Below are 24,566 nucleotides of genomic sequence, written 5' to 3' on the forward strand. Positions count from 1 at the left end.
AATCAAAGCCGTGACTCTCATGTGCAAAGCATGGTCTCTTTGAACACTCTCCTGGGCCCTCTCCATAAAATCTCCCCACTGTCTCAATTCTCTAAGTATTCCTCAAACTCATCTCTGAGGAGTCATCTCAAACTCCATCCTTCCACTGCTTCTTCCACTCACTTTACTGTATCGAGTGGCACATTCATTGGCTTGTCCACCTTTTTCACCAAAGAAGCTTTCCCTAGGCATAGGTAGTTTGTTTCACTTTACTTTTTTAGGTTAATACTGTCTTTCTATCACCTAGCTTAGTACTTAACAAAAACAAAAACAGTACAGAGCAAAAAACTTGGGAAATGTAGGTCGTATGACGCATGTATGAGTAAATAAGTGAGATCAGGAAAATTCTTCCCAGAATGGGAGATGGAAATGTTAACAGTTCTATTCAATGTTAAGAAGCTATTTCCATGTGGTCTCCTGCAAAACAGCTCAAGTAGAGACCCTGATTTTATACCTGATCACTGCAAAATAGGCAGATTTGGGGATCTTCTCTACTAAAGACTAATACTCTCATGCCAGATGGCAAGCCTGCTGCATAAGAAAAAGCTGCAGAAACTCACTGTGAAACCTCTCTGCAAGCAGAACTATCTACCACCCCCTCTGCTGCTTTCCCCTTCCTTACCTGTCCAGAGTATCCCTGGGCTCACCTCGTCCTTCTTGCCCACAGTAACAGCCGTAAGATTCAAATTCCTCTGGGCATTGGGATGTCAGGCAAAAGAGCATCTCCCCAAGTCTTGGCATCCTTTGCATGCTGTCCCCCCTTCTTCGCTGCAGGAAGGTGAATCTGTCACAGGCTGGTTAGAAGCAAAGGTTCTCAGGGGAGCAGGAAATTTGGGGGCAAACATAGAAGCAGGCACTAGTGGTCTTAGAACAGCCTTGTGCTGTGCCTCCCCTTGCCATCTTTTTGGTCACACCCCTCTTTGGTCAAGCTGCCTTTTGGAGCTCATCTGCCTCATCTTGCCCTTTCTACCCCTTGTAATTAAGTACCCCCTAAGAGATGGAAAAGAGTCAGAATGGGAGATGCTGTTTGGTCCAATTCTCTCCCCCCCTTCCTTTGGCAGAGTGCTCACCTGGGGTTCTAGGAATCCCAGAGCCACCCTCTGTGATGCTTAGCCAATTGGGCCAAGGGGCTTATTAGAGAGCCCCCATCCCAGTGGTATTCAGGAAACCTATCTGGTTGCCAGGATTTGAACATGGGTCCCAGCATCAACAGAGCATGCACCCAAATTTCTTTTTTGTTTTCTTTCTTTTTTTATTGTTAAATTATTTTTATTTAAACACCGTGCTTACAAATATGATTGTAGTTGTATGATTACAGTCATGTAAAGAACACCCCCCTTCACCAGTGCAACATTCCCACCACCAATTTCCCAGATCTCCCTCCTCCCACCCCACCCACACTTGTACTCGAGACAGGCTTTCTACTTCCCTCATTCATTCATATTGTTATGATAGTTTTCAGTGTAGTCATCTCTCCAACTGCACTCATCACTCTATGTGATGAGCTTCATGTCATGAGCTGCACCTACCAGCCCTCATCTCTCTTGTCTCTGAGATACTGCTAAAAATGTCTTTCATTTTTCTTAAAATCCATAGATGAGTGAAACTATTCTGCATCTTTCTCTCTCCCTCTGACTTATTTCACTCAGCATAATGGATTCCATGTATATCCATGTATAGGAAAATTTCATGACTTCATCTCTCCTGATGGCTGCATAGTATTCCATTGTGTATATGTACCACAGTTTCTTTAGTCACTCATCTGTTGAGGGGCATCTTGGTTGTTTCCAGAGTCTGGCTATTGTAAATAGCACTGCAATGAATATAGGTGTGAGGAAGGGATTTTTGTATTGTATTTTTGTGTTCCTCGGATATATTCCTAGGAGTGGTATAGCTGGATCGTATGGGAGCTCAATTTCCAGTTTCTGGAGGAATCTCCATATCGCTTTCCATAGAGGTTGGACTAGACGGCATTCCCACCAGCAGTGAAAGAGCATTCCTTTCTCTCCACATCCCTGCCAGCACTGCTTGTTTTCCTTCTTTGTGATGTGTGCCAATCTAAGTGGCGTGAGCACCTCAAATTTCTAAATATCTCCCTGGCCAACACATCTAATTTTTGAGTAGAGTGGCCAGCATCCTTGAAGAGTCCTTGCTGACCTCTAAGGTTCCTAACCTCATCAGGTTATGAAGCAATGGCAGTACTTAAAGCCTCCTGAGTATCTTTTACTGTCTTTCATTTTGCCTACCACCATCTCCTCCTCCTTCAGCTTTGGGTAAGTGAAGCCAATATCTGTAAAGCCACCATCTAGGGTTCGGTAGAAGGCAACAGAGGGCTCTGGGCACAGGCTTACACTCCAATGCCATTACTGTCATAGTTCTACCATATCCACACTCTGTGTGCAGTGGAAATGTGAAAGAGAAGAGGATCCTTAAACTCATATCACTCCAACAAAATCTAAAGTGGGCAGTGCCCCTGTCTTTCCATCTGCAAGAAGCAAAAACACAAGCAAAGGGATTCTGAGGGACTCCAGGTAAAGTAAAGACCCTGTGTGCCTTCATGGCAAGAGACAATCCATACAGACAACCTTGGAGAAGGTCATGGTGGCATATGGCCCACTCTCCTGACGTATGTAGACCCTGGGGATTAGGGGAATGCAGGCATTTCTGCCCCCCCCCCACCTTACCTCTTCCAGCTGTATTCTCAGGTCCACTTTTGACAGAAGACACTGCCAACCCCAAAGACTGAGTGCTGGTGGGAACAGCGGAGATTTCTGGAACTGTGGCCATGATCTCTGCTGATCCTAAAACACAACATTAGAGCTGCCTCAAATATTTGGTTCAAGAAAGGAGACCAGGTCATGGCCAGATATAGGTAGATACTGGGAGTGTCCCCAAATGCAGGTGACAAACCTCTGAGCAGTCTCAGGGACCCAGGAATTTTTGAACTATTTGAATAATCGCAATATTTTCTAAGATACAATCAAACTGCCAAGAGTCAGTCAGAACATCTGAATGGCATTGCTACATCCTTTGTATTAAATCCTGAGACCTAGGTAGGCACCAAATTTAAAGAGACCCTAACTGCCTAAGGGAGGGTATTTTAAAAGCTGTCCACAATTATAGGAACCTTTTCAAAGCAGTCTGTACTCACAGAGGGGACGCTGAAAATGTAGCACCTGTAAGAAAAGATGCTTGAAAAATTAACCTGTACTCACAGTCATTAGAGCCCTGAAAAACCTTGGTTGCCTGTCCATGAGACAGTCAGGAAAAAAGGGGATGTAGCCTAAATATTAATGGAGAATAACTTCAGCTGACATTCTAAGATTACTCAGATTAAATATTTACATGATTTCAAATATTCTTTATCTAATAATTATTACTCACTTTTCTTAGAGCATCTCTTAAAAATTACGCAGATATATAAACTTACCTTTTAAGAAACATTTGCGTAGATTCAAGTATTTGTATTTAGTCTTACAGAAAAATTACTCACCCTCAAATCTAACTATGTGCAGTCATAGTAAGGGTTAACATTTCAGGCTCCATTTCAATGTGCATAAAACCAAAACAATTCTGAACTGATCTTCCTATTGTGAAACTATTGATAGAAAGAAACAACCTCAAAAGTGAAACTATTCTGTATCAGAAATATGCCTTGAACAATTTCCCCTGTGCCTTTTCTTGGGTAAATTAGCCTTATGATTTGTCAAGAAATTGAGTATAAATATTCCACCTTTTATTTTGAATAAATGGGACAGAACTTGAACTCAATGTGACTCCTTGGCCTCTGTTTCCCATTTGACGACCTTGGGTACACACCTTTCAAGGGACCCCAGAAGACTCCTTTGTTTCAAGACCAATCAGTCTGTGACATAGCATCTCTTGGGCAGAAATGATTACAGCCTCTTGTGCCCTTGCATTATATTTTACTCTAAGGTTGCCTGCCAAGAGATGGCCCATCGGGGCTTGCAGTGAAGAGACACAGAGAGTGGGGAAGAAAGTAAGTCAAATCATAGTTAATAATGAGATGAACAAAATTACATCCCATGCTCCTCAAGTTACTGCAAACATTTTTTGTTTTGGGGGGTGTCATACCCAGTGATGCTTAGGCCTTACTGTTGGCTCAGCACTTCGGAATCACTCTAATAGGCTTGGAGAACTGATTGAGTGTGCCCAGGATAGAATCCATATTTGCCACATGCCAGGAAAGTACTCTGTTGTACTATGGCTCTAATTTCTGACCACACTTGGTGACAGCATGTTGGCACAGCAGCCTAGAAGGCTCGGTCTCCCCTTTCTTGTCTGGTTCTCCATATACACAGTAAGTCTCATCTGCCCTCTTAGCCACAAGCTGTGATCCAGTTCTAAGCCTTCAAAACGGCCTGGTCCAGACAAAGAGAATGTCTCGACTTAGCTTCTCCTACTGCAGTTACACCAGCCCACCTACCAGAACACTCAGAACCCAAGGCTTCTGGACTCTGCAATCTTGTTAGTTCGCTAATGAGGCAAGAGCAGTACTTGAGGGATCAAACTTGAATTCCCTGTACTGCATTCAATATTCTGCTCGTGCTCTGGGCAAATAGAAACCTGGTCTATTTACCCTGTGCTCAAGGCTCTCTCCTTGACCCAACTCTCCTCAGCCTCCTGCAAGCCCTCATTTCATGAGGCTTCAAACTCACCCTGTGAGAACTGCAAGGTTTGGGCACTTACAACTTTGTCCACTCACAAATTTGTCTTCCCATTCCACATACTCATTACTGACATTTAAACAAACCCTAGCCTAGTGTTTACAATCCCTATTTCCTTGCTTCCCCAGAATACAAGCAGAATGCAAGCAAGAATTCTTAATGAAGACCCTCTCTAATACCTGCTTTGGATAAACGTGCTCAGGAAATAATCCCCGCTTGCTCTGTGCAATTTCCATCTCCTGACCCCTGCAGGTCACCTCTCCCTCCTTCCCTTTTTAAAAACACCCACTAAGGAAGAAAATTAGGTTCTGTTTATACCAGTCTCTCTTCTGCTGTACAGGAAAACTAAACAAAATCTGCCTCTCTGTCATGAACAAGTATCTAGCTGTTCCTCATTGCTAAAACTGGCAGAATTCAGGTTAGAGAGCAGAACAGATGCAGAATTTGAGATAAAGAAATATGAGTTTAGGCCTGAGAGAGATAATTATACAACCATCAATGAATCATTACAATCAAAGGAAAGATTAGGCTCATGAAGCATGTGTAAAATGCTACTAACATCACATCTGTTTGCATCTCCTTGACTTCAGGAGATTTCAGTTAGGACAAGTCCTACTAGATATGTACATATTTTTGCCAACAAACAAGCTTAATAAATATTAGTTAATTTGGCTTTCTACTTTGATCCACGTGTAACTGAAAGTTCAAAGTGTCGGCTACAATTAAACTCAAACTGGTGAGGAAGAAAATAGAAGAGGGTGGTAGGAATGTTGCACTGAGGGAGGAGGATGGTCTATGTATGACTGAAACCCAACTACAATCATGCCTGTAATTATGGTGCATAAATAAAGATTTTATTTTTACAAAAGAAAGGAAAAAAAACGATCTGAGTTTAAATTTCAGTTCTGCTGTCTACTAGAGGGATAACGAACAGGTATGTATTGATCTCTGTTTTTGTGTCTCTAGACCAATGATACAGTTTGGATGCTTCAAAAGTCTCTTAGCCTGGTGATAAGGCAATGAAAAAAGGATCTTCTCTTTAAGTTTTAGATTCTCCAGGTAGAATGTTCTATGAGCGCTGGAGCCCCTTGGAGCCTAGTGCCTACACCCCCATAAATTTGGTCTCCTGGTAGAAGTTAGCATGACTCGAGGAAGAATTTTCTGGATGTTTAGTGCTGATTAAGTCAGAAGAAACTCCTTGTGTATCTCATATGAGGGCACTAGGTACAGATTTGTAATCTAACTTATTGGGGAAATATATTATTCTGGGGCTAATTCTTGCCCCTTCACTTCCCACTCATGGAATATCATTTCTCTGAGAGCAAAGTCAAACCTAGTTTTAGCACTCTGCACATGCCATCTAATATCCACTTCTGCTAGAGATTGGAAACTGTCCTACTGAGTTCCATAGTGAAAGTCTAAACCAGTTTAGGTTCTAAACATAGCATTTTTTATTATTTTTCTTAAGACAAGGGTACGAAATGCTACCTTATCCTCCATTTTATTAAAATGAATGGATTTTTTTTCTGTTCTTGTTTTTAAAAACAGTAGCTAGGATCCATTATGGGAAACGGACAGACAAATGTAAACTGATTTTATTTTTGTATAGAGAAATTTAGCATTGTATTGAGAATCTTAAAATGATTATGTCCATTATTTAGCAATTCACTTTTAAAGCATTTTTTCAGATAAATAAAAATCAGAAGTTGAAAGGCATGAGCATAGTACAAATCTGTCATTCATAATAACAAGTATTAGAAATAATTCATTAAAATTATGGGTTCCATATGAGAAACTATTATTGCACAGCCACTAAAAAAATCACATTATATAGAAATATTTAATATCAGGAAACAACATATTGTATTAAATGATACAAGTCAGACTAAAAAACTGTGGATGCTAAGTGATCTTGGTCATTTTATTTATATTCATAAATGATTATGGGGAATGAAGGAAAAAATGAGAAAAAAAACTTCAAATATCATAAGTGGTCATGATGATCAGGTAGAAGTAACAGTGATTTAAATAAAAAGTGGGGTCTCACTTTCTGTATTTACTAAGTGTAAATTGTGGCTCATTAGCAGTGATGGCCCCCTGGCCCCCCAGTAATGAAGCTGTCTCTAAAAACATTTCCCCATTTTTTGCTGAGATCCTATGAATTATATTACATAGCCAGTGTTCCAACACCACATCCTCCACCATTGTCCCAAGTTCTTCTCCATCCAATCCCCCAGCCTTCAGCCCTTGGGTAAGCTCTGTTCTATGGCCAACCTTCAGCCAACCTACTTCATATGGTTTTTCCAACAAGAACCCTTTGGAACACAACTATTTTTTTTTTCATGTCTAGGCAACAAGGATACACACAAAAAAAGTTGGAAAGCAAATGTGCTTACCTGGAAGGAGTGTGGTCTTGGTGACTTCAGCACCTTCCTGGTCTTGGTCTGTTTCTTGACCCAAAAAGAAGAGACAGGGTCAACAGGCTAACTGTAGGCATCCCTCCTTGGTTTTGACAAGCTGTTCCCCTATCACTGGACATTGGAGGTGAGTATGGTAACTTTTTGCTCATGGTCACATCCAGAGAAAGATGTGGAAGGATCGCAGCTAAGTCAAAAAGGCAGGTCCCAACCCCACCCCTAAAAAGGCTTGCTGATAATGCAACTATAATGTCTGGTGGGAAACAGTTGAATTTTTAAAATGCTTTGGCATAGACTTTAGAATTTGAATAAAGTAGTTTTTCTTCTTTCCTTTCTTCATTCATTCTTTTTGAGAGAGTGAACAAATCAGAAAACTGATGTGATTGCAATTATGATGTGGATTCAGGCAGTCCTGATTGTTTAGTATTATGAACTTGTGAGACAAATTTTAAGCTTCTACTATACTACTTGCTAAATAGGCCACCCTCTACAAAGTTGTATGTTAAAACCCAATAAATATAGTGGATTTTGGAAATGGAGCCTTTAGTGAGTAACTGGTTTCCACCTTAACAAATGAGATTAGTGGCACAATAAAGGAGAGTTTTTACTCTCTTCTAACAAAATTAAGCTATAGTAAAAATACAATGAAAAATATATGAACCAGGAAAAGAAATTTGACTGTACAGCCTCCTGATATTGGGCTTTCAGCACCATAAAGCCTAAGAAATAAACATCTGTTGGTTTGAAGACCCAAGTTTGGAGTACTTCGTTATAGCAACCAGGACAGAATAAAACACTATATCCAGGGGTCCTCAAACTTTTTAAACAGGGGGCCAGTTCACTGTCCTTCAGACAGTTGGAGGTCCAGATTATAGTAAAAACAAAAATTATGAACAAATTTCTATACACACTGCATATATCTTATTTAGAAGTGAAGAAACAAAATGGGAATAAATACAGTATGTGGCCTGTGGGCCATAGTTTGAAGATCCCTGCTAGCATCTTATTGGTCTTTTTTTTTTTTTAATTTAAACACCTTGATTACATACATGATTGTGTTTGGGTTTCAGTCATAAAAGGAACACCACCCATCACCAGTGCAACATTCCCATCACCCAAGTCCCAAATCTCCCTCCTCCCCACCCAACCCCCGCCTGTACCCTAAACAGGCTCTACATTTCCCTCATATATTCTCAATATTAGGACAGTTCAAAATGTAGTTATTTCTCTACCTAAACTCATCACTCTTTGTGGTGAGCTTCCTGAGGTGAGCTGGAACTTCCAGCTCTTTTCTCTTTTGTGTCTGAAATTTATTATTGCAAGAATGTCTTTCATTTTTCTTAAAACCCATAGATGAGTGAGACCATTCTGCGTTTTTCTCTCTCTCTCTCTGACTTATTTCACTCAGCATAATAGATTCTGTGTACATCCATGTATAGGAAAATTTCATGACTTCATCCCTCCTGACAGCTGCATAATATTCCATTGTGTATATGTACCACAGTTTCTTTAGCCATTCGTCTGTTGAAGGGCATCTTGGTTGTTTCCAGAGTCTTGCTATGGTAAATAGTGCTGCAATGAATATAGGTGTAAGGAAGGGATTTTTGTATTGTATTTTTGTGTTCTTAGGGTATATTCCTAGGAGTGGTATAGCTGGATCGTATGGGAGCTCGATTTCCAGTTTTTGGAGGAATCTCCATATTGCTTTCCATAAAGGTTGAACTAGACGGCATTCCCACCAGCAGTGGATAAGGGTTCCTTTCTCTCCACATCCCCGCCAGCACTGTTTGTTCTCATTCTTTGTGATGTGTGCCATTCTCTGTGGTGTGAGGTGGTATCTCATTGTTGTTTTGATTTGCATCTCTCTGATGATTAGTGATGTGGAGCATTTCTTCATGTGTCTTTTGGCCATTTGTATTTCTTCTTTGTCAAAGTGTCTGTTCATTTCTTCTCCCCATTTTTTGATGGGATTAGATGTTTTTTTCTTGTAAATTTCTGTCAGTGCCTTGTATATTTTGGAGATTAGCCCTTTGTCTGATGGGTATTGGGTGAATAGATTCTCCCACTCAGTGGGTGGCTCTTGAATCCTGGGCACTATTTCCTTTGAGGTGCAGAAGCTTCTCAACTTAATATATTCCCATCTGTTAATCTCTGTTTTCACTTGCTTGGAGAGTGCAGTTTCCTCCTTGAAGATACCTGAAGTCTCAATGTCCTGGAGAGTTTTGCCTATGTGTTGTTCTATATATCTTATGGTTTGGGGTCGGATATCGAGGTCTTTAATCCATTTGGATTTTACCTTCGTACATGATGTTAGCTGGGGGTCTAAGTTCAATTTTTTGCAAGTGGCTAGCCAGTTGTGCCAACACCACTTGTTGAAGAGGCTTTCCTTGCTCCATTTAGGATTTCCTGCTCCTTTATCAAAAATTAGGTGATTGTATGTCTGGGGAACATTTTCTGAGTATTCAAGCCTATTCCACTGATCTGAGGGTCTGTCCTTATTCCAATACCATGCTGTTTTGATAACTATTGCTTTGTAGTAAAGTTTAAAGTTGGGGAAAGTAATTCCTCCCATATTCTTTTTCCCAATGACTGCTTTAGCTATTCTAGGGTGTTTATTGTTCCAAACAAATTTCAAAAGTGCCTGATCTACCTCTTTGAAGAATGTCATAGGTATCTTTAGAGGGATAGCGTTGAATCTGTATAACGCCTTGGGGAGTATTGCCATTTTGATGATGTTAATCCTGCCAATCCATGAGCAGGGTATGTGTTTCCATTTCCGCGTGTCCTCTCTTATTTCTTGGAGCAGAGTTTTATAGTTTTCTTTGTATAGGTCTTTCACATTTTTAGTCAAGTTGATTCCAAGATATTTGAGTTTGTGTGGCACTATTGTGAATGGGGTTGTTTTCTTAATGTCTATTTCTTCCTTATTACTATTGGTGTATAGAAAGGCCACTGATTTTTGTGTGTTAATTTTGTAGCCTGCCACCTTGCTATATGAGTCTATTGTTTCTAGAAGCTTTTTGGTAGAGTCTTTAGGGTTTTCTAAGTAGAGCATCATGTCATCTGCAAACAGTGAGAGCTTGACTTCTTCCTTTCCTATCTGGATTCCCTTGATATCTTTTTCTTGCCTAATCACTATAGCAAGTACTTCCAGTGCTATGTTGAATAGGAGTGGTGAGAGAGGACAGCCTTGTCTTGTACCAGAATTTAGAGGGAAGGCTTTTAGTTTTTCTCCATTGAGGATAATATTTGCCACTGGCTTGTGGTAAATGGCCTTAACTATATTGAGAAAGGTTCCTTCCATTCCCATCTTGCTGAGAGTTTTGATCAAGAATGGGTGTTGGACCTAGTCAAATGCTTTCTCTGCATCTATTGATATAATCATGTGGTTTTTATTTTTCTTGTTGTTGATGTTGTGTATTATGTTGATAGACTTACGGATGTTAAACCATCCTTGCATTCCTGGGATGAAACCTACTTGATCGTAGTGGATGATCTTCTTAATGAGGTATTGAATCCTATTTGCCAGGATTTTGTTGAGGATCTTTGCATCTGCATTCATCAGCGATATTGGTCTGTAATTTTCTTTTTTCGTAGCATCTCTGTCTGGTTTAGGTATCAAGGTGATGTTGGCTTCATAAAAGCTATTTGGGAGTGTTTCCACTTGTTCAATTTCATGAAAGAGTCTTGCCAGGATTGGTAGTAGTTCCTCTTGGAAAGTTTGATAGAATTCATTAGTGAATCCATCTGGGCCTGGGCTTTTGTTTTTGGGCAGACTTTTGATTACCATTTTTATTTCATCAATGGTGATGGGGGTGTTTAGATATACTACATCCTCTTCTTTCAACCGTGGAAGATTATAAGAGTCCAAGAATTTATCCATTTCTTCCAGGTTCTCATTTTTAGTGGCATAGAGTTTTTCAAAGTAGTTTCTGATTACCCTTTGAATCTCTGTCATATCAGTAGTGATCTCTCCTTTTTCATTCCTAATACGAGTTATCAAGTTTCTCTCTCTCTCTTTCTTTGTTAGGTTTGCCAGTGGTCTATCAATCTTGTTTATTTTTTCGAAGAACCAACTTCTGCTTTCGTTGATCTTTCGGATTGTTTTTTGAGTTTCCACTTCGTTGATTTCTGCTCTCAGCTTTGTTATTTCCTTCTGTCTTCCTATTTTTGGGTCCTTTTGTTGAGTACTTTCTAGTTCTATTAGCTGTGTCATTAAGCTACTCAGGTAAGCTCCTTCTTCCTTCCTGATGTGTGCTTGCAAAGCTATAAATTTTCCTCTCAGTACTGCTTTTGCTGTGTCCCATAAGTTCTGATAGTTTGTGTCTTTATTGTCATTTGTTTCCAGGAACCTTTTGATTTCCTTCTTGATTTCATCTCGGACCCACTGGTTATTGAGTATGAGGCTGTTTAACTTCCAGGTGTTAAAGTTTTTCTTCTGAGTCCCTTTGGAATTTACAAATAATTTCAGAGCCTTGTGGTCAGCGAAGGTAGTCTGCAAAATTTCTATCCTCTTGATCTTATGGAGGTATGTTTTATGTGCCAGCATGTAGTCTATCCTGGAGAATGTCCCATGTACATTGGAGAAGAATGTGTATCCAGGTTTCTGGGGATGGAGTGTCCTATATATATCCACTAGGCCTCTTTCTTCCATTTCTCTCCTCAGGTCTAGTATATTCTTGTTGGTTTTCAGTCTGGTTGACCTATCCAGTGTTGACAAAGAAGTGTTGAGGTCCCCCACAATTATTGTGTTGTTATTGATATTGTTTTTCAGATTTGTCAACAGTTGTTTTAAATATTTTGCTGGCCCCTCATTTGGTGCATATATGTTTAGGAGAGTTATTTCTTCCTGCTCTACATACCCCTTGATTAATATAAAATATCCATCTTTGTCCCTTACAACCTTCCTGAGTATAAAGTTTGCATTATCTGATATTAGTATGGCCACTCCAGCTTTTTTATGGGTGTTGTTTGCTTGGATAACTTTTCTCCAGCCTTTTATTTTGAGTCTATGTTTGTTCTGACTATTCAGGTGCGTTTCTTGTAGGCAGCAGAAGGTTGGATTGAGTTTTTTGATCCATTTAGCCACTCTGTGTCTCTTAACTGGTGCATTTAGTCCATTGACGTTGAGAGAAAGAATTGTCCTGGGATTTAATGCCATCTTTATATCGAAATTTGGTGTGTCTTTTGGTCAGTCTTGTCTTAGATTAGGTCTTTCAGTTTTTCTCTTAAGACTGGTTTTGAGTCTGTAAAGTTTCTGAGCTGTTTTTTGTCTGTGAAACCATGTATTCTTCCGTCAAACCGGAAAGTGAGTTTTGCTGGGTACAGTATTCTAGGTGAAGCATTCATTTCATTCAGTCTTGTCACAATATCCCACCACTGCTTTCTGGCATTTAGTGTTTCTGGTGACAGGTCTGCTGTAAATCTCAAGGATGCTTGCTTGAATGTAATTTCCCCTTTTGATCTTGCTGTTTTCAGAATTCTGTCTCTATCTGTGGGATTTGTCATTGTGACTAGGATGTGTCTTGGGGTGGTTTTTCTTGGGTCTCTTTTGGTTGGTACTCTTCGAGCATGCAGGATTTGATCACCTATATTCTTTAGCTCTGGGAGTTTCTCTTTAATGATGTTCTTGACCGTTGATTCTTCCTGGAAATTTTCTTCCTGGGTCTCTGGGACTCCAATGATTCTTAAGTTGTTTCTGTTGATCTTATCATAGACCTCTATTTTCATCTGTTCCCATTCTTTGACTAATTTTTCCATTGTCTGTTCATTTGTTTTAAGTTTTTTTTCCAATCTCTCCTGTTGTATGGAATTGTTATGTATCTCATCTTCCACAGCACCAAGTCTATTCTCAGCTTCTGATACCCTGTCCCAGAGCTTATCCATTTTGTCATTCACTTCGTTTACTGATTTTTTCAGGCCTGTTATTTGACATGTTATTTCAGTTTGGAGTTTTGTGATTTCTGTCTTTATATTTTCTTGATTCTTATTAGTGTTCTGTTCTATTTTATTCATGGTTTCTTTGAGTTCTTTGAGTATATTCCATATTGCTACTCTAAAGTTCTTATCTGAGAGATTGATTAGTTGGTTGGTCGTTAACTGGTCATCAGAATTGTCATCTTCATTCTCTATGTCTGATGCTGGCCTGCGTTGTTTCCCCATTGTCACACTTGTATTGTGGGTTTTTCTACGTGTTGTGGTGGTATTCATTGGTTATATGATGCAGGCAACGCACTTCTCTGGCTCCGCCCTTTCTGGATGGGCCGACTTGCCTCCAAGGTAGGGGAGTCCTCCGTGAATGAAGCCTCACACAGGATCTATTCTTAGGCCCAAGCACGCAGCAGAGAAGACAGTCTGGAGAGAAATTCTTGCTTCTGTGATCCAGCACAGTTCTTAGTGTGGTTTTTTTCTTCTTGTGATGGTGTTATTTTTTTAGAAAGAGCGCACGGCTGCGTAGCGAAGTGGAGCTAAGTGCCTTCTGGAGCCTCTTTTCAGCCCACTCTCAGGAGGTTTACGCAACAGGATAGCAGGGAGACACACACAGGCAGCACTCACAGGTTTTCACAGTCGGGCCCCACTGGTCAGGCGTAGTTTTCACTCGCTCGCTGGGCAGCTTCAGAATGCTGTATTTTTGGGGTTCACTTCCCAGGACTCTGAGGAGAGTCACTGGCTCGCTGGGTAGCTTCCGAATGTAGTTTCTTTGGGGTTCGCTTCCCAGGGCTCTGAGGAGAGCTTCCAGAGTTCAGGAAAGACAGAGAAGGGTAGGACAGGGCTCCCTTCCGGTGCTCAGTTCCTCAGAAGAAGTACAGCCCGGTGGAGACTTTGCAGGTAGAGCAATCAGCACTCTGCCTGATAACCCCCACATGCAGCCATTTCTCACTCACTCACTGGCTCGCTGGGTAGCTCCCGAATGTAGTTTTTTTGGGGTTCGCTTCCCAGGGCTCTGAGGAGAGCTTCCAGAGTTCAGGAAAGACAGAGAAGGGTAGGACAGGGCTCCCTTCCGGTGCTCAGTTCCTCAGAAGAAGTACAGCCCGGTGGAGACTTTGCAGGTAGAGCAATCAGCACTCTGCCTAGAAACCCCCACATGCAGCCATTTCTCACTCACTCCATCTTATTGGTCTTAACACCTCCATGAATTAGTACTCTGTTCACTCTCATTTACAGATAAGGGTGCTGGCAACCAAAAAACTTAGGTCCAGATCATGGAGCTAGAAAAGGTTACAGCAGAAAACCAGGACAGCTGGCTAAACTGGATACTGCACTCTTTCTATTCTGGCTAAGAACTAGGAAAAGTAACTTCAAAATAGTCTGCCATGAAAGGATGTCTTAAAGTTTATGTGTCAGAGATCTTGATGAGGATGATATCGTGTATGAAATTCAGTTTTTGCAGTATGCTCATATAGATATAAATGTTCCAGCAAAGAGAAAAAGTCTGAAAACCTAAGTTCTGGCAGTTGGTTCTCTTTTAAGTACACAGCATATAGGATAAGAAATAAGGAATATTAAACTCTGCTGCTGCATTAAAGGACTCTACGCCTCGAAATTTCTCCTTATTTATAAAATAAGAATAGTGGGCCCGGAGAGATAGCACAGCGGCATTTGCCTTGCAAGTGGCCTATCCAGGACCAAAGGTGGTTGGTTCGAATCCCGGTGTCCCATATGGTCCCCCCGTGCCTGCCAGGAGCTATTTCTGAGCAGACAGCCAGGAGTAACCCCTGAGCATCGCCGGATGTGGCCCAAAAACCCCCCCAAAAATAAATAAGAATAGTAACATGCTTCTGATGGTCATGGATGAATAGCTCAGAGAATGAGGACAGGGGCTAAGAACTTGTCAGCACTTTAGGGTTTTAACAATGTCACTGCCTGTTAACCAAGAAAGATTTGTTTACTTTTCCTTCTTAGTACTTAGTAGAGAGTTACTGTTATTTGTCTGTTGTAGTAAAGGATCCAGGTTGCTTAATGACCACAAAGTAAACAGGATAATTTTAATGACATATTAATGTAATAATTTTTAGGTAAATGACTGCTTTCTATATTATATAATAGAAAGAAAATACATCATTTTATTCTTTCTTTCTTTTACTTTTTGTTTTGTCTTTTGGTCATACCCAGCTATGCTCAACTATCACTCCTGGTTCTGTGTTCAGTAACTACTCCTAGCAGAGCTCAGGAGACCATGTGGGATACTGGAGATCAAACCTGGGACAGCTATGTACAAGTCAAGCAGCTTACCTCCTCTACTCTCTCTAGCCCCAAAACACAGTTTTCAACTTAAGAAGTGGAATTAGAAACCCATAAGAAAATTATTTGCTTAATAACAGGAGCTTTTAGCTGTTCAGAGCTCTTGTTTCTCACGCAAATGACAAAAAGAGTATATTTCCTCTGACTTTGCCACAGGCTGTCATGAGAACAGAATGTAAGAGTTCAGTGGTATTTCTACCCACAATCCCTCCAACTCGCCCTCAACTTACTTGTTCTGGAGAATGTGATCTGTCCGTGAGTGCTGGTCTCAGCAAACACTGTGAAAACAAAACAGAACAAAGCAAACTGGTTCAGTTCTCTAATTAGCTCAGCACCTAAGATAGACAGAAGTCATCTGCAAAGAACAGAGGCCAAAAGCATCTGGGAATATGTCAACTCATAGCTTCAAAATTAAGTCTTGTCTCAGTGGACCAGGGGCACTTGATTTGGATCAGTTTTGTGTTTAGACAGACTAGAAAATGACTTCTCTGGGGAGAAATGGGCATTATCTTCCCCTGCTTACCACTATGTACAGATGAAGACAATGTGAGAGCAAGTCTAATCTCAAACTCATGCCAGACAATTCTCAGGGATCAAATCCTAGTCTTTTTTTTTTTGTGGGGGGGGTTTAGAGGGGAGGCACACCCGGTGATGCTCAGGGACTACTCCTGGCTATGTACTCAGAAATCGCTCCTGGCTTGGGAGACCATATGGGACGCCGGGGGATCAAACCACAGTCCATCCTAGGCTAGCACGTGCAAAGCAGAGACGCCTTGCACCTTGCGCCACATCTCCGGCCCCAAATCCTAGTCTTACCCTCACATTATGGGTCTTGAACAGCTTCTCCATCTCAATTTTTCTGTCTTATGATGAAGGTTAGAAGAGTAATTTCATAAGACCATGTGCACATTCAATGAGATGATATGTCTTAAGCAAGATTCCCAGTTTCCTGTTTGTGATTTGATGGTAGGTTCTGTATTTTATACCATAATGAAGGATGCTGTCTAGAATCTTCCAAGTTCTTTTATCTAATCCTCTCATCACCCTAGCAAACGGGCATCAACATCATCCCTATCCAGAAAACAAGATTTTAGTTGCAGATTGTCCTCCCCAACCAGTTAGAGTTCAGCTGCAGGTGCTTTCCTGCTATATTATTAGAGGCAAGTGGTTGTCAAAACCCTATGGACCCTGCATCCTCCATTCACCCCTGAACCAGGGAAGCGATCTACAAAACATCCAAGGTTTTTTATAACAACACCTGGAAGCAACCCTCTACAAGGGAAGACCCTACCACTGCTCTGACAGAGACTTCCCTTAACACTAAGAATACTTGACAACAACAACGACCTGCTTACAGGACAGGGCTCTCTGCATTGCCCTTTAATTGTGAGGTGAAAAGAGAGGACACTCTGCACCATCCTGACTGCAATATATGATATGCAGATTCCAGGATCTTTAATACAGAAACATGATACCAACAACAGAGACTGTGTGAAAAATAAAAGTGTATTGACACTATAGACAATGACTTGGATTGGACAAACTAGTTTGCCTGGAGCCTAAAATTGGTCTTAAGCCAGGAAACTTCAGGGGTAGGATTTCCTTGTGTTTTAGGCTTTTCCTTTCCATGTCCCTCATATTTCGGTGGGCCTATGCAAACAATAATTGCCACTATAACACCGTTTTTACTGTCCTCCTTTGACTCTAATCCTTACGAAAAACAACCCACTTAAACTTTTGAAATTAACTTAAACTAATATGCATGTGCATGGAAATGTAAAAAAGTACTTTACCTTCAATATTTAAGGAGTTACATAAGTTTTATGGCTTTAGATTGGTTTTCGTGATGCTAAGAAATATTATGTATTACAATCTGGGGACTTGAGGGACAAAGTAATTGTACATGGGTTCTATTTTATTTTTTATTTTTATTTTTATTTTCAATTTTTGGGCCACACCTGGCAGTGCTCAGGGGTTACTCCTGGCTGTCTGCTCAGAAATAGCTCCTGGCAGGCAAGGAGGACCATATGGGACACTGGGATTCAAACTAACCACCTTTGGTCCTGGACCGGCTGCTTGCAAGGCAAACACCGCTGCGCTATCTCTCCGGGCCCCTGTTTTATTTTTTCTTAATGTTCTTTGGCTGAAAGTTTAAAGTTAAGATATCAGCAAGGGGACTTCTGAGAATTCTGTTTATGGGTGATTGCCCTTCCACTGTAACTTTACCTTGTCCTCTTTCTTTGCATCTTTGTTCTCATAATTAAAAATAAAAACTTAAAAAAAAACCCTATGGACCCTGAATTTTAAAATATTTAATTTTTTACTCATCATAAAACATCTTCTGATCTCTGACCCCTGCTTTATACAAACATAAACACTGAAGAATGGAGAGAATTTTTTGAAAATCCAAATTACAGAGCAAATGGCCTTGTATATGGCTCAATGGTAGAGCCTTACATGTGAGGAAATAAATGTGTGCCTCAGCACTGAAACAAAAGACTCTAGCAAAAGACTATAGACAAAGTGACAGCATGCGGCCAACTCAGGTTGGATCTGTGGCATCCCATATGGTCCCCCAAGTCTGCCAAGAGGGATTCCTGAGTACACAGCCAGGAGTCCACACCTGAGCACTGCCGGGTGTGGACCGAAAACCAAATCAAACAGAAAAAGACCGGGGAGGTAGCTCAAGGGACTAGAGCGCATGTCTGCTATGCACAGGGCCTGGGTTCAATCCCTGCTGCCTAGGCCCCTGAGCATTGTCTGGCACAGCCTTATGTTACCCTGGTGGCTGCAAACACTGCTGCAGAGTTCCTACCTGAAAAGATAATTCAAGGTCGCACAACTGAAAAGTGACCAGATATAATCCCACATCTGTCTGAATCAAAGACATAGATGTTACCTCTCCTGACAGTGCTTGTAATTTTTCCTGCCGCTGTGTGATATACATGATAGATTTGGCCCTGCTGACTGCCTCCTACTTCAGGGAAACACTTGCATGTGCTGCTGTACTGGTGATGCCTATGTACATATGTGTGTGTGTATCTGTGGGTGTGAGTATACACACTGGCACACACTGGAATGAAGGTATGAGCTTGTTTGTTCTTTCCCATAAGCCTCAGCTTGGACCCCTTGGTGAACCTGCCCCTGTTGCTTGCTTCCTAGGTTCAGGTGATGTGGTGGAGAGGAACTAAGCTAGAGAAAAGTTAGAATGTACTAATGAAAGATTATTTTGTGATTATCTTCCAGAATACACTTTTTATCCTAAGCTTATAGTGGAAGTTACAGCTGCCATTTATGGGCAGGACTCCAGGTGGAACTTTGACTGCATTTGGGGGGATCCATTTTCTCTTGTTTTTAACCTAGATTCCAGAACTATTGGACGTGGGATGCTCCTGAATGTGAGAAAAACTAAGAGAGATCTACACAATGAACTTCTGTCAATACCCAACAGAAGAAGAAGAAAGTAGAAATAATTTTCTGGGGACATTAATGTGGAGCATTAATACCCTGAGGTGTAGGGTTGCAGGTTTAGTGTCTAAAAAGATAGGATTTCCAGTTAAATATGTTTTTCACAGGAACTGTCAGGATCTCTAAATCTAAGAATGTCTCTTACAGGGACTGGGTAGATAGATATAAGGGCTGGAGAATGAAGTGCTTGTTTTGTATATAGAAAACCTCAAGTTCAATTCCTTCCAAGAACCACTATGGTGGCTCTAGTCTATTTCAGCACTGCTGGGCCAAGCACCACCTGGTTTGAGCATGGAACTATCCTGCCTAGTTAGCCAAATATTGTTCAAAGTGACCCTCAGATGCCTAAGCTTTACTTCGGAGGAACACTCCCCCCCCAACAAACATACAAAAATCTGTGCAAAAATATATGTGAAATATTTATATATAAACATTCTTTTTTGTTGTTTATCTAAAAAATCAATGTTCAGGGATAGAAGATATATGATTGGAAGGCACTGTAGTAGAGAGATGGTATTAGATGTTCAGTGTTATAATGGGTGCCTTGCACTCGCCCAGAGATGTGTAGCAATGAACCCCTGGCACTTGATTTGATTTTTAAATTAATGGAATAAAATTAATTAAACTATAATCAACTTTAGCAATTGAGGATTGGCACCCTTTATTTCATCTGAGACTAATGGCCAGGCAGAAAAAGGAATGTGGAAAAAAACCGAGGAACAAGGGGAGTCTTTTGGGGCTCAAAGAGACCTAAGAGTGACACTTAAGGAAGTTCTCTTATAAACCCAGGTAACCTGGGATAAACTCCAACAAGGGAGTTGATGGCGCAAGAAAATGCAAACATGTCGGTTCGATTCAACTCTTCTTCCACTCACCTTCTCCTGAGAGGGCCGTCAGATTGGTGTCTGTAAGCTCTAGTAGAATTCCTGCAAAAAAGAGACCTCCTGAAAGCAATGATTGATAGAATAATATCCACAGTGTCATATATCTCAAAGGAGCACAGGCTGGGGACAGATAAACCAATGGAGGAAGCAGCTGGAGAGGTATTGGCAGAGAAGAACTGAAAGATAAGAGGTATGTTAGGCTTCCTTGCAGCACTCACATATCCAAGTACATAGGGCTCTCCAGAAAGGCCCCACTCGGGAGAGAATCCAGTCAGGCACTGGTGCAGGGAAGACCAGAAGAAAGAATACCACCAGCAGCAGATGTCCCACTTTAAGAAGAACTCTGTTAAACTCAGACTAAGTTGCTTAATTAACCCTGTTCTGGCATCCTGAATACAAGAGAGCTGTCTATAGAGCTAAGAAAGGAGACAAAATGTCACTGACTTGCTCCAGAGTAGGTTTATATGACTCTCTGATGACTTCAAAAAAGCAGCAACTTGCTTTCAGGGCAGGTTTCCCCGCATCGCCACCAAATGATGAGGCGAAACCAGAAGATGCTCCTTGACCCCCTGACTTTGACATAGGATTTGTGCAAAAACCAAGCTCTCTAATTACAGAAACCTGACTGCAAAAACTGTGATTGAGGAGAACTTTTACTGGGACCACGAAGAAAGACTTTGGGGTAGACAATTTAGTATGCCTGAAGCCTGTAGTTGATCTTATGGCAGGATGCTTCAAAAATAGGGTCTTCCTGTTTTTAAGCCAAAAGCTTTTCCTTTCTATTTTTTTCCAACTCTTGTTGCACCTATGCAAAAACCCTGCCACCACCACCACCCCTTTTCCTTTCTTTCTTTTTGTTTTGTTTGTTTGTTTGTTTGTTTGTTTTGGGGGCCATCTTTGGTGATGTTTAGGGGTTATCCCTGGCTCTGCGCTTAAAAATTGCTCATAGATTGGGGGACTAGGAATCAAACCCAGGTATGTCCTGGCTCACCGGAATGCAAGGCTAATGCTCTACAGCTGTGCTATCATTCTGGCCCCTGTTTTTTTTTTTTTTTTACTTATTTTTTATATTTTATCTTTTAAATAGGAGCTCCCACCTTTTTTCATAGAAAATTGGGACACAGATTACTTTGTTTTATCTCATATTTCTGCATTTTTCTATAAAGTTAGGAAGAAAGGAAAAATAAAGGATAGGGTCCTGGGGCGAAGTGGTATCAGGTTCATTGGTGGAGATAAAAGGAAAGAACTAAATATCCAAGCCAAAGTTAACAAAAGTAGAATCAAGAGACTTAAACTTTAACAATCTAAAATTAAAGGGGCTTGTTATATGGTAAGCCATGGGGCAAATGGTTGGTGATATCGGATGGACTCTGGGCTCTTCAGGGGAGGTAGCCATTGGTGGTGAGAATGGCCCTGATTCACTGTATATCTGAAATTAAACTATGAAAATTTTTGTAGATCAAATGGTTTCAGTAAAATAAAATTTAAAAGTTTTTAAAAAGGAGCCAAAAGGTTTGGAGTTTACATCCACATGGATTAGATTAATTTCTCTCTATGAACACATGGGAGAGAAAATATGCACTCAGATCACTTGAGTTGGGTTTATCAAAAGGAATAGTAACGACTTGTCAGTAGAATGAATGAATGAGGCACCTCTAGGACCAAGGGTCAGCAGAATTCTGTAAGGAAAGCTGGGTAGAGGAAACAGAACTTTAAGCACTTCTCAGAAACAACCTCAAACCATCAACAGAACCAAGTGGTGCTCAATGACTAGTTAAAAGTGGCCTTAGTGTTATTTGCCCCCCCCCCATTGTAAGTGTCATATTCACCCAGAAATTCTTACCTTTAGGCTCAAGTGTCATCAACTTTTTGCCACTAGTTGTCTCTAGAAACAAAACACAGTAGAGTCTAAGTCAGTGGTTTGGGAGTTTAGAAGGTATTTGGTCTTATGGCAGGATGCTTCATGAGTTTTTTAGGCCAAAGGGTTTCCTTTCTATTTTCCCCAACTTGTGCTGCACCTATGCAAAAAAACTGCCACCACCTTCCCCCTTTTTCGTTATCTTCTTGTCTTTTATTTTTTTAGATTTTATCTTTTAAATAGAGGCTCCCGCATTTTTTTTCATAGAAAATTGGGACAGATTTTGTTTTACCTCATATTTCTGCATCTAAATAGACCCCTGGTTTCAGACCCAGTTTTGGCCATGATTGTCAATCCTGTTGCCTATGCAGAAACCCATTCTTCCTACCTGCAGGCTGAACTAGGCAGAGAGATGTTTCTAGAAGGTTCAGGGAAACATTGATGCTAGACTGAGCCAAGCACTCGATGGCCGTCTTGTCACAGGTGCAGAGAAGTTGCTCGCAAGGATCCTTGGATGCTGTGCACAGAAACAAGGCAGAGCAGATTGGAAGACCTCACTTGAATGGTAGAAGCTAATGCAAACTCTCTGATCTTGTCCCCTCTTCTGGCAGACTTCATTTCAATCACGTCAGTTCTATTCTTTCTTTTGCATTTGCCCAACCTGAAAGTCACATTCACTGCTTTTCTTTTTATTCGCACACAACCTATCAGGCTACCTGATTGGCTCTACAATCATCCGCCTTAGATTCGGACTGCATTTTCCTATCTTCTCTTCACTCCTGATCTGAGTGAGCCCTATTCACCCTCCAGTTCTTCACTATTTATGCTAGTATCCTCCTACCCAGTCTCCCTGGTACTTCTTCCTGTTTCTCACTATTCTTATTCAGGAAGCACTCTTTTTGTCTGTCCAGTTTTCTAATTCAGTTAAATCTGATGCTTCCCCTATTCCTTCTCAGATCTCTTCCCCTTGTATTTCTCTCTAATCACCTCATGTCTGACTGTTTGCCTCCCATTTTCACAGACACTCCAAGCATGCAGGCCTTGTCTGTGTCTCAATCTACACTGCTCTTCTCAAAGGAACCAGGAGCTCGCTTCCAAACTTGCCTCAGTCTTTGTTTTCACAATTATCTTTCCAGGCAAGCTCCTCTGACCTTCTCCCTGATGCTTCTTCTGCCTCCACAGATTTTGTCTAACCTTTCTAGCATTTGTTTTATTATAATTACTTTGTGAAAGAACTGTAAAGAAATTTCAGGAAGTTAGGATATGCCCAACACCCGGAAGAGCATCTTGCACTTACTGTATGTGCTCTGCATGTCTTTGGTGTCTTTGGTGACTAAGAAAGATTTAATAGAATTTACTGAGCTCACCATGTATCTCATGTAGTGATTTATGCCCATTCATTTCCTTACCTGGCATAAATTAATAAATATAATTCTGAGAGCTGGGCTCTGTTACTTGTTAGCTATATGATTTTAGGCAAGTTATTCAATCTCTGAATTTTAGTATGCCCTGAAAAGTTTTATTTAAAAAAAATTCTTCTTATAAGGATTTTTAGAAACATCAGTTTACTATAAATCAAGCCTGTGGCTCAAAATAGGGATTCATAAAGAATGACTCCCATATCCCAATCTGTTATGATTCTCTTTCCACTCTATCTTTTCCTACTCAATCTCTTATCAGAGATATCCGATGAAAGTGAGCAAGCTGGTGAATTGAGCTTTGAGTCTACATGTGTTTGATTTTTATAAACAGAAACAACCATACACTCTGTCCCTACCTCCACTTCCATCAATTTTTGTGTTAGCATCTTCCCATCACTGAGAGAACTATACTCTTTGAAGCAGGATTTATCTGCTTTTGGAGTTCTGAAAACTAATTACCTCATTGTTACATAATGCATGACTAGCAAACTGTTTTTCTCAAACTCCTGTCATTCAACAAGTCAAAGTAAGAATATAAAAATCCAAGTAATGTGCTGATCAACTATTTCTTCAATACAAATAAAAGTCTAGGAGTTCAAAAATAGTAGAGCGAAGATTCATTTCTTGGGCCTCAATCCCCTGTAAACAATCACTGCTACCTCTGTATGGCTCGAATATATGATGATGCTCCCCAAAGGTGCTGATAGTGAGGATGAATAATAGAAGCTCTTAGTATATAAACTGTCATTTCTCAGCACAGTCCACAGGACACCCGGAAATACTCACCACAAGTGATCGTCTTGGTGATGCAGTTGACATTTGTGCTGAGCTTAGCAGGGTCTTGGAGACAGTCCATCTCAGCAGCCTTCTCATAACACCTCCGGTGATGAAAGCAGCAGCTATGCAGGATGAGAAAGGTCCGGGTGAGGAGTTAGATTATATTATGCTGAGTGAAATAAGTCAGAGAGAGAGAAAGAGTAAGATGCAGAATGGTCTCACTCATCTATGGGTTTTAAGAAAAATGAAAGTCATTCTTGCAATAATAACTTTCAGACACAAAAGAGAAAAGAGCTGGAAGTTACAGCTCACCTCAGGAAGCTCACCACGAACAGGGATGAGTTTAGTTAGAGAAATAACTACGTTTTGAACTATCCTAATAATAAGAATGTAAGAGGGAAATAGAAAGCCTGTCTAGAGTACAGGCGGGTGTTGGGTGGCGAGAAGGGAGATTTGGGACATTGGTGATGGGAATGTTGCACTGGTGATGGGTGGTGTTCTTTACATGACTGAAACCCAAACACAATCATATATGTAATAAAGTTGTTTAAAAAAAAAACAAAACAAAAAAAGGGAAAAAAGAAGATAAGTAGATAGTTGGTGATTATTTTGTATCATGTAAACATATGTCTATATATGTCACATTCTATGTCATATAGTTTCTGTCAAATTAAAATACCTATAGGCATGGCATATTTGAATCTATGCAGTAATGTCATGTCATTTTATGATGAGAGTTATTATACAGAGAGACAAACTCATAGAATTCTGTA

General features: G+C 40.6%; 1 protein-coding gene across 1 annotated transcript in view; it reads right to left on the reverse strand.

Annotated features, from left to right (window-relative positions):
• The window catches only part of OC90 (otoconin 90), a 32,159-nt gene that overhangs the window by 3,538 nt on the left and 4,055 nt on the right, over positions 1-24,566 (reverse strand). The window contains exons 2-9 of the mRNA XM_049765584.1: positions 23,803-23,915; positions 21,984-22,112; positions 21,581-21,622; positions 19,729-19,779; positions 15,614-15,663; positions 7,124-7,181; positions 2,724-2,840; positions 662-833 (exon numbers count right to left, since the gene is read on the reverse strand). Of these exons, the coding sequence (XP_049621541.1) occupies positions 662-833; positions 2,724-2,840; positions 7,124-7,181; positions 15,614-15,663; positions 19,729-19,779; positions 21,581-21,622; positions 21,984-22,112; positions 23,803-23,915 (732 nt within the window). The remainder of the gene's footprint in view (positions 1-661; positions 834-2,723; positions 2,841-7,123; positions 7,182-15,613; positions 15,664-19,728; positions 19,780-21,580; positions 21,623-21,983; positions 22,113-23,802; positions 23,916-24,566) is intronic.

The sequence above is a fragment of the Suncus etruscus genome, chromosome 19, assembly GCF_024139225.1.
Source record: "Suncus etruscus isolate mSunEtr1 chromosome 19, mSunEtr1.pri.cur, whole genome shotgun sequence".
NCBI classification, from domain to species: domain Eukaryota; kingdom Metazoa; phylum Chordata; class Mammalia; order Eulipotyphla; family Soricidae; genus Suncus; species Suncus etruscus.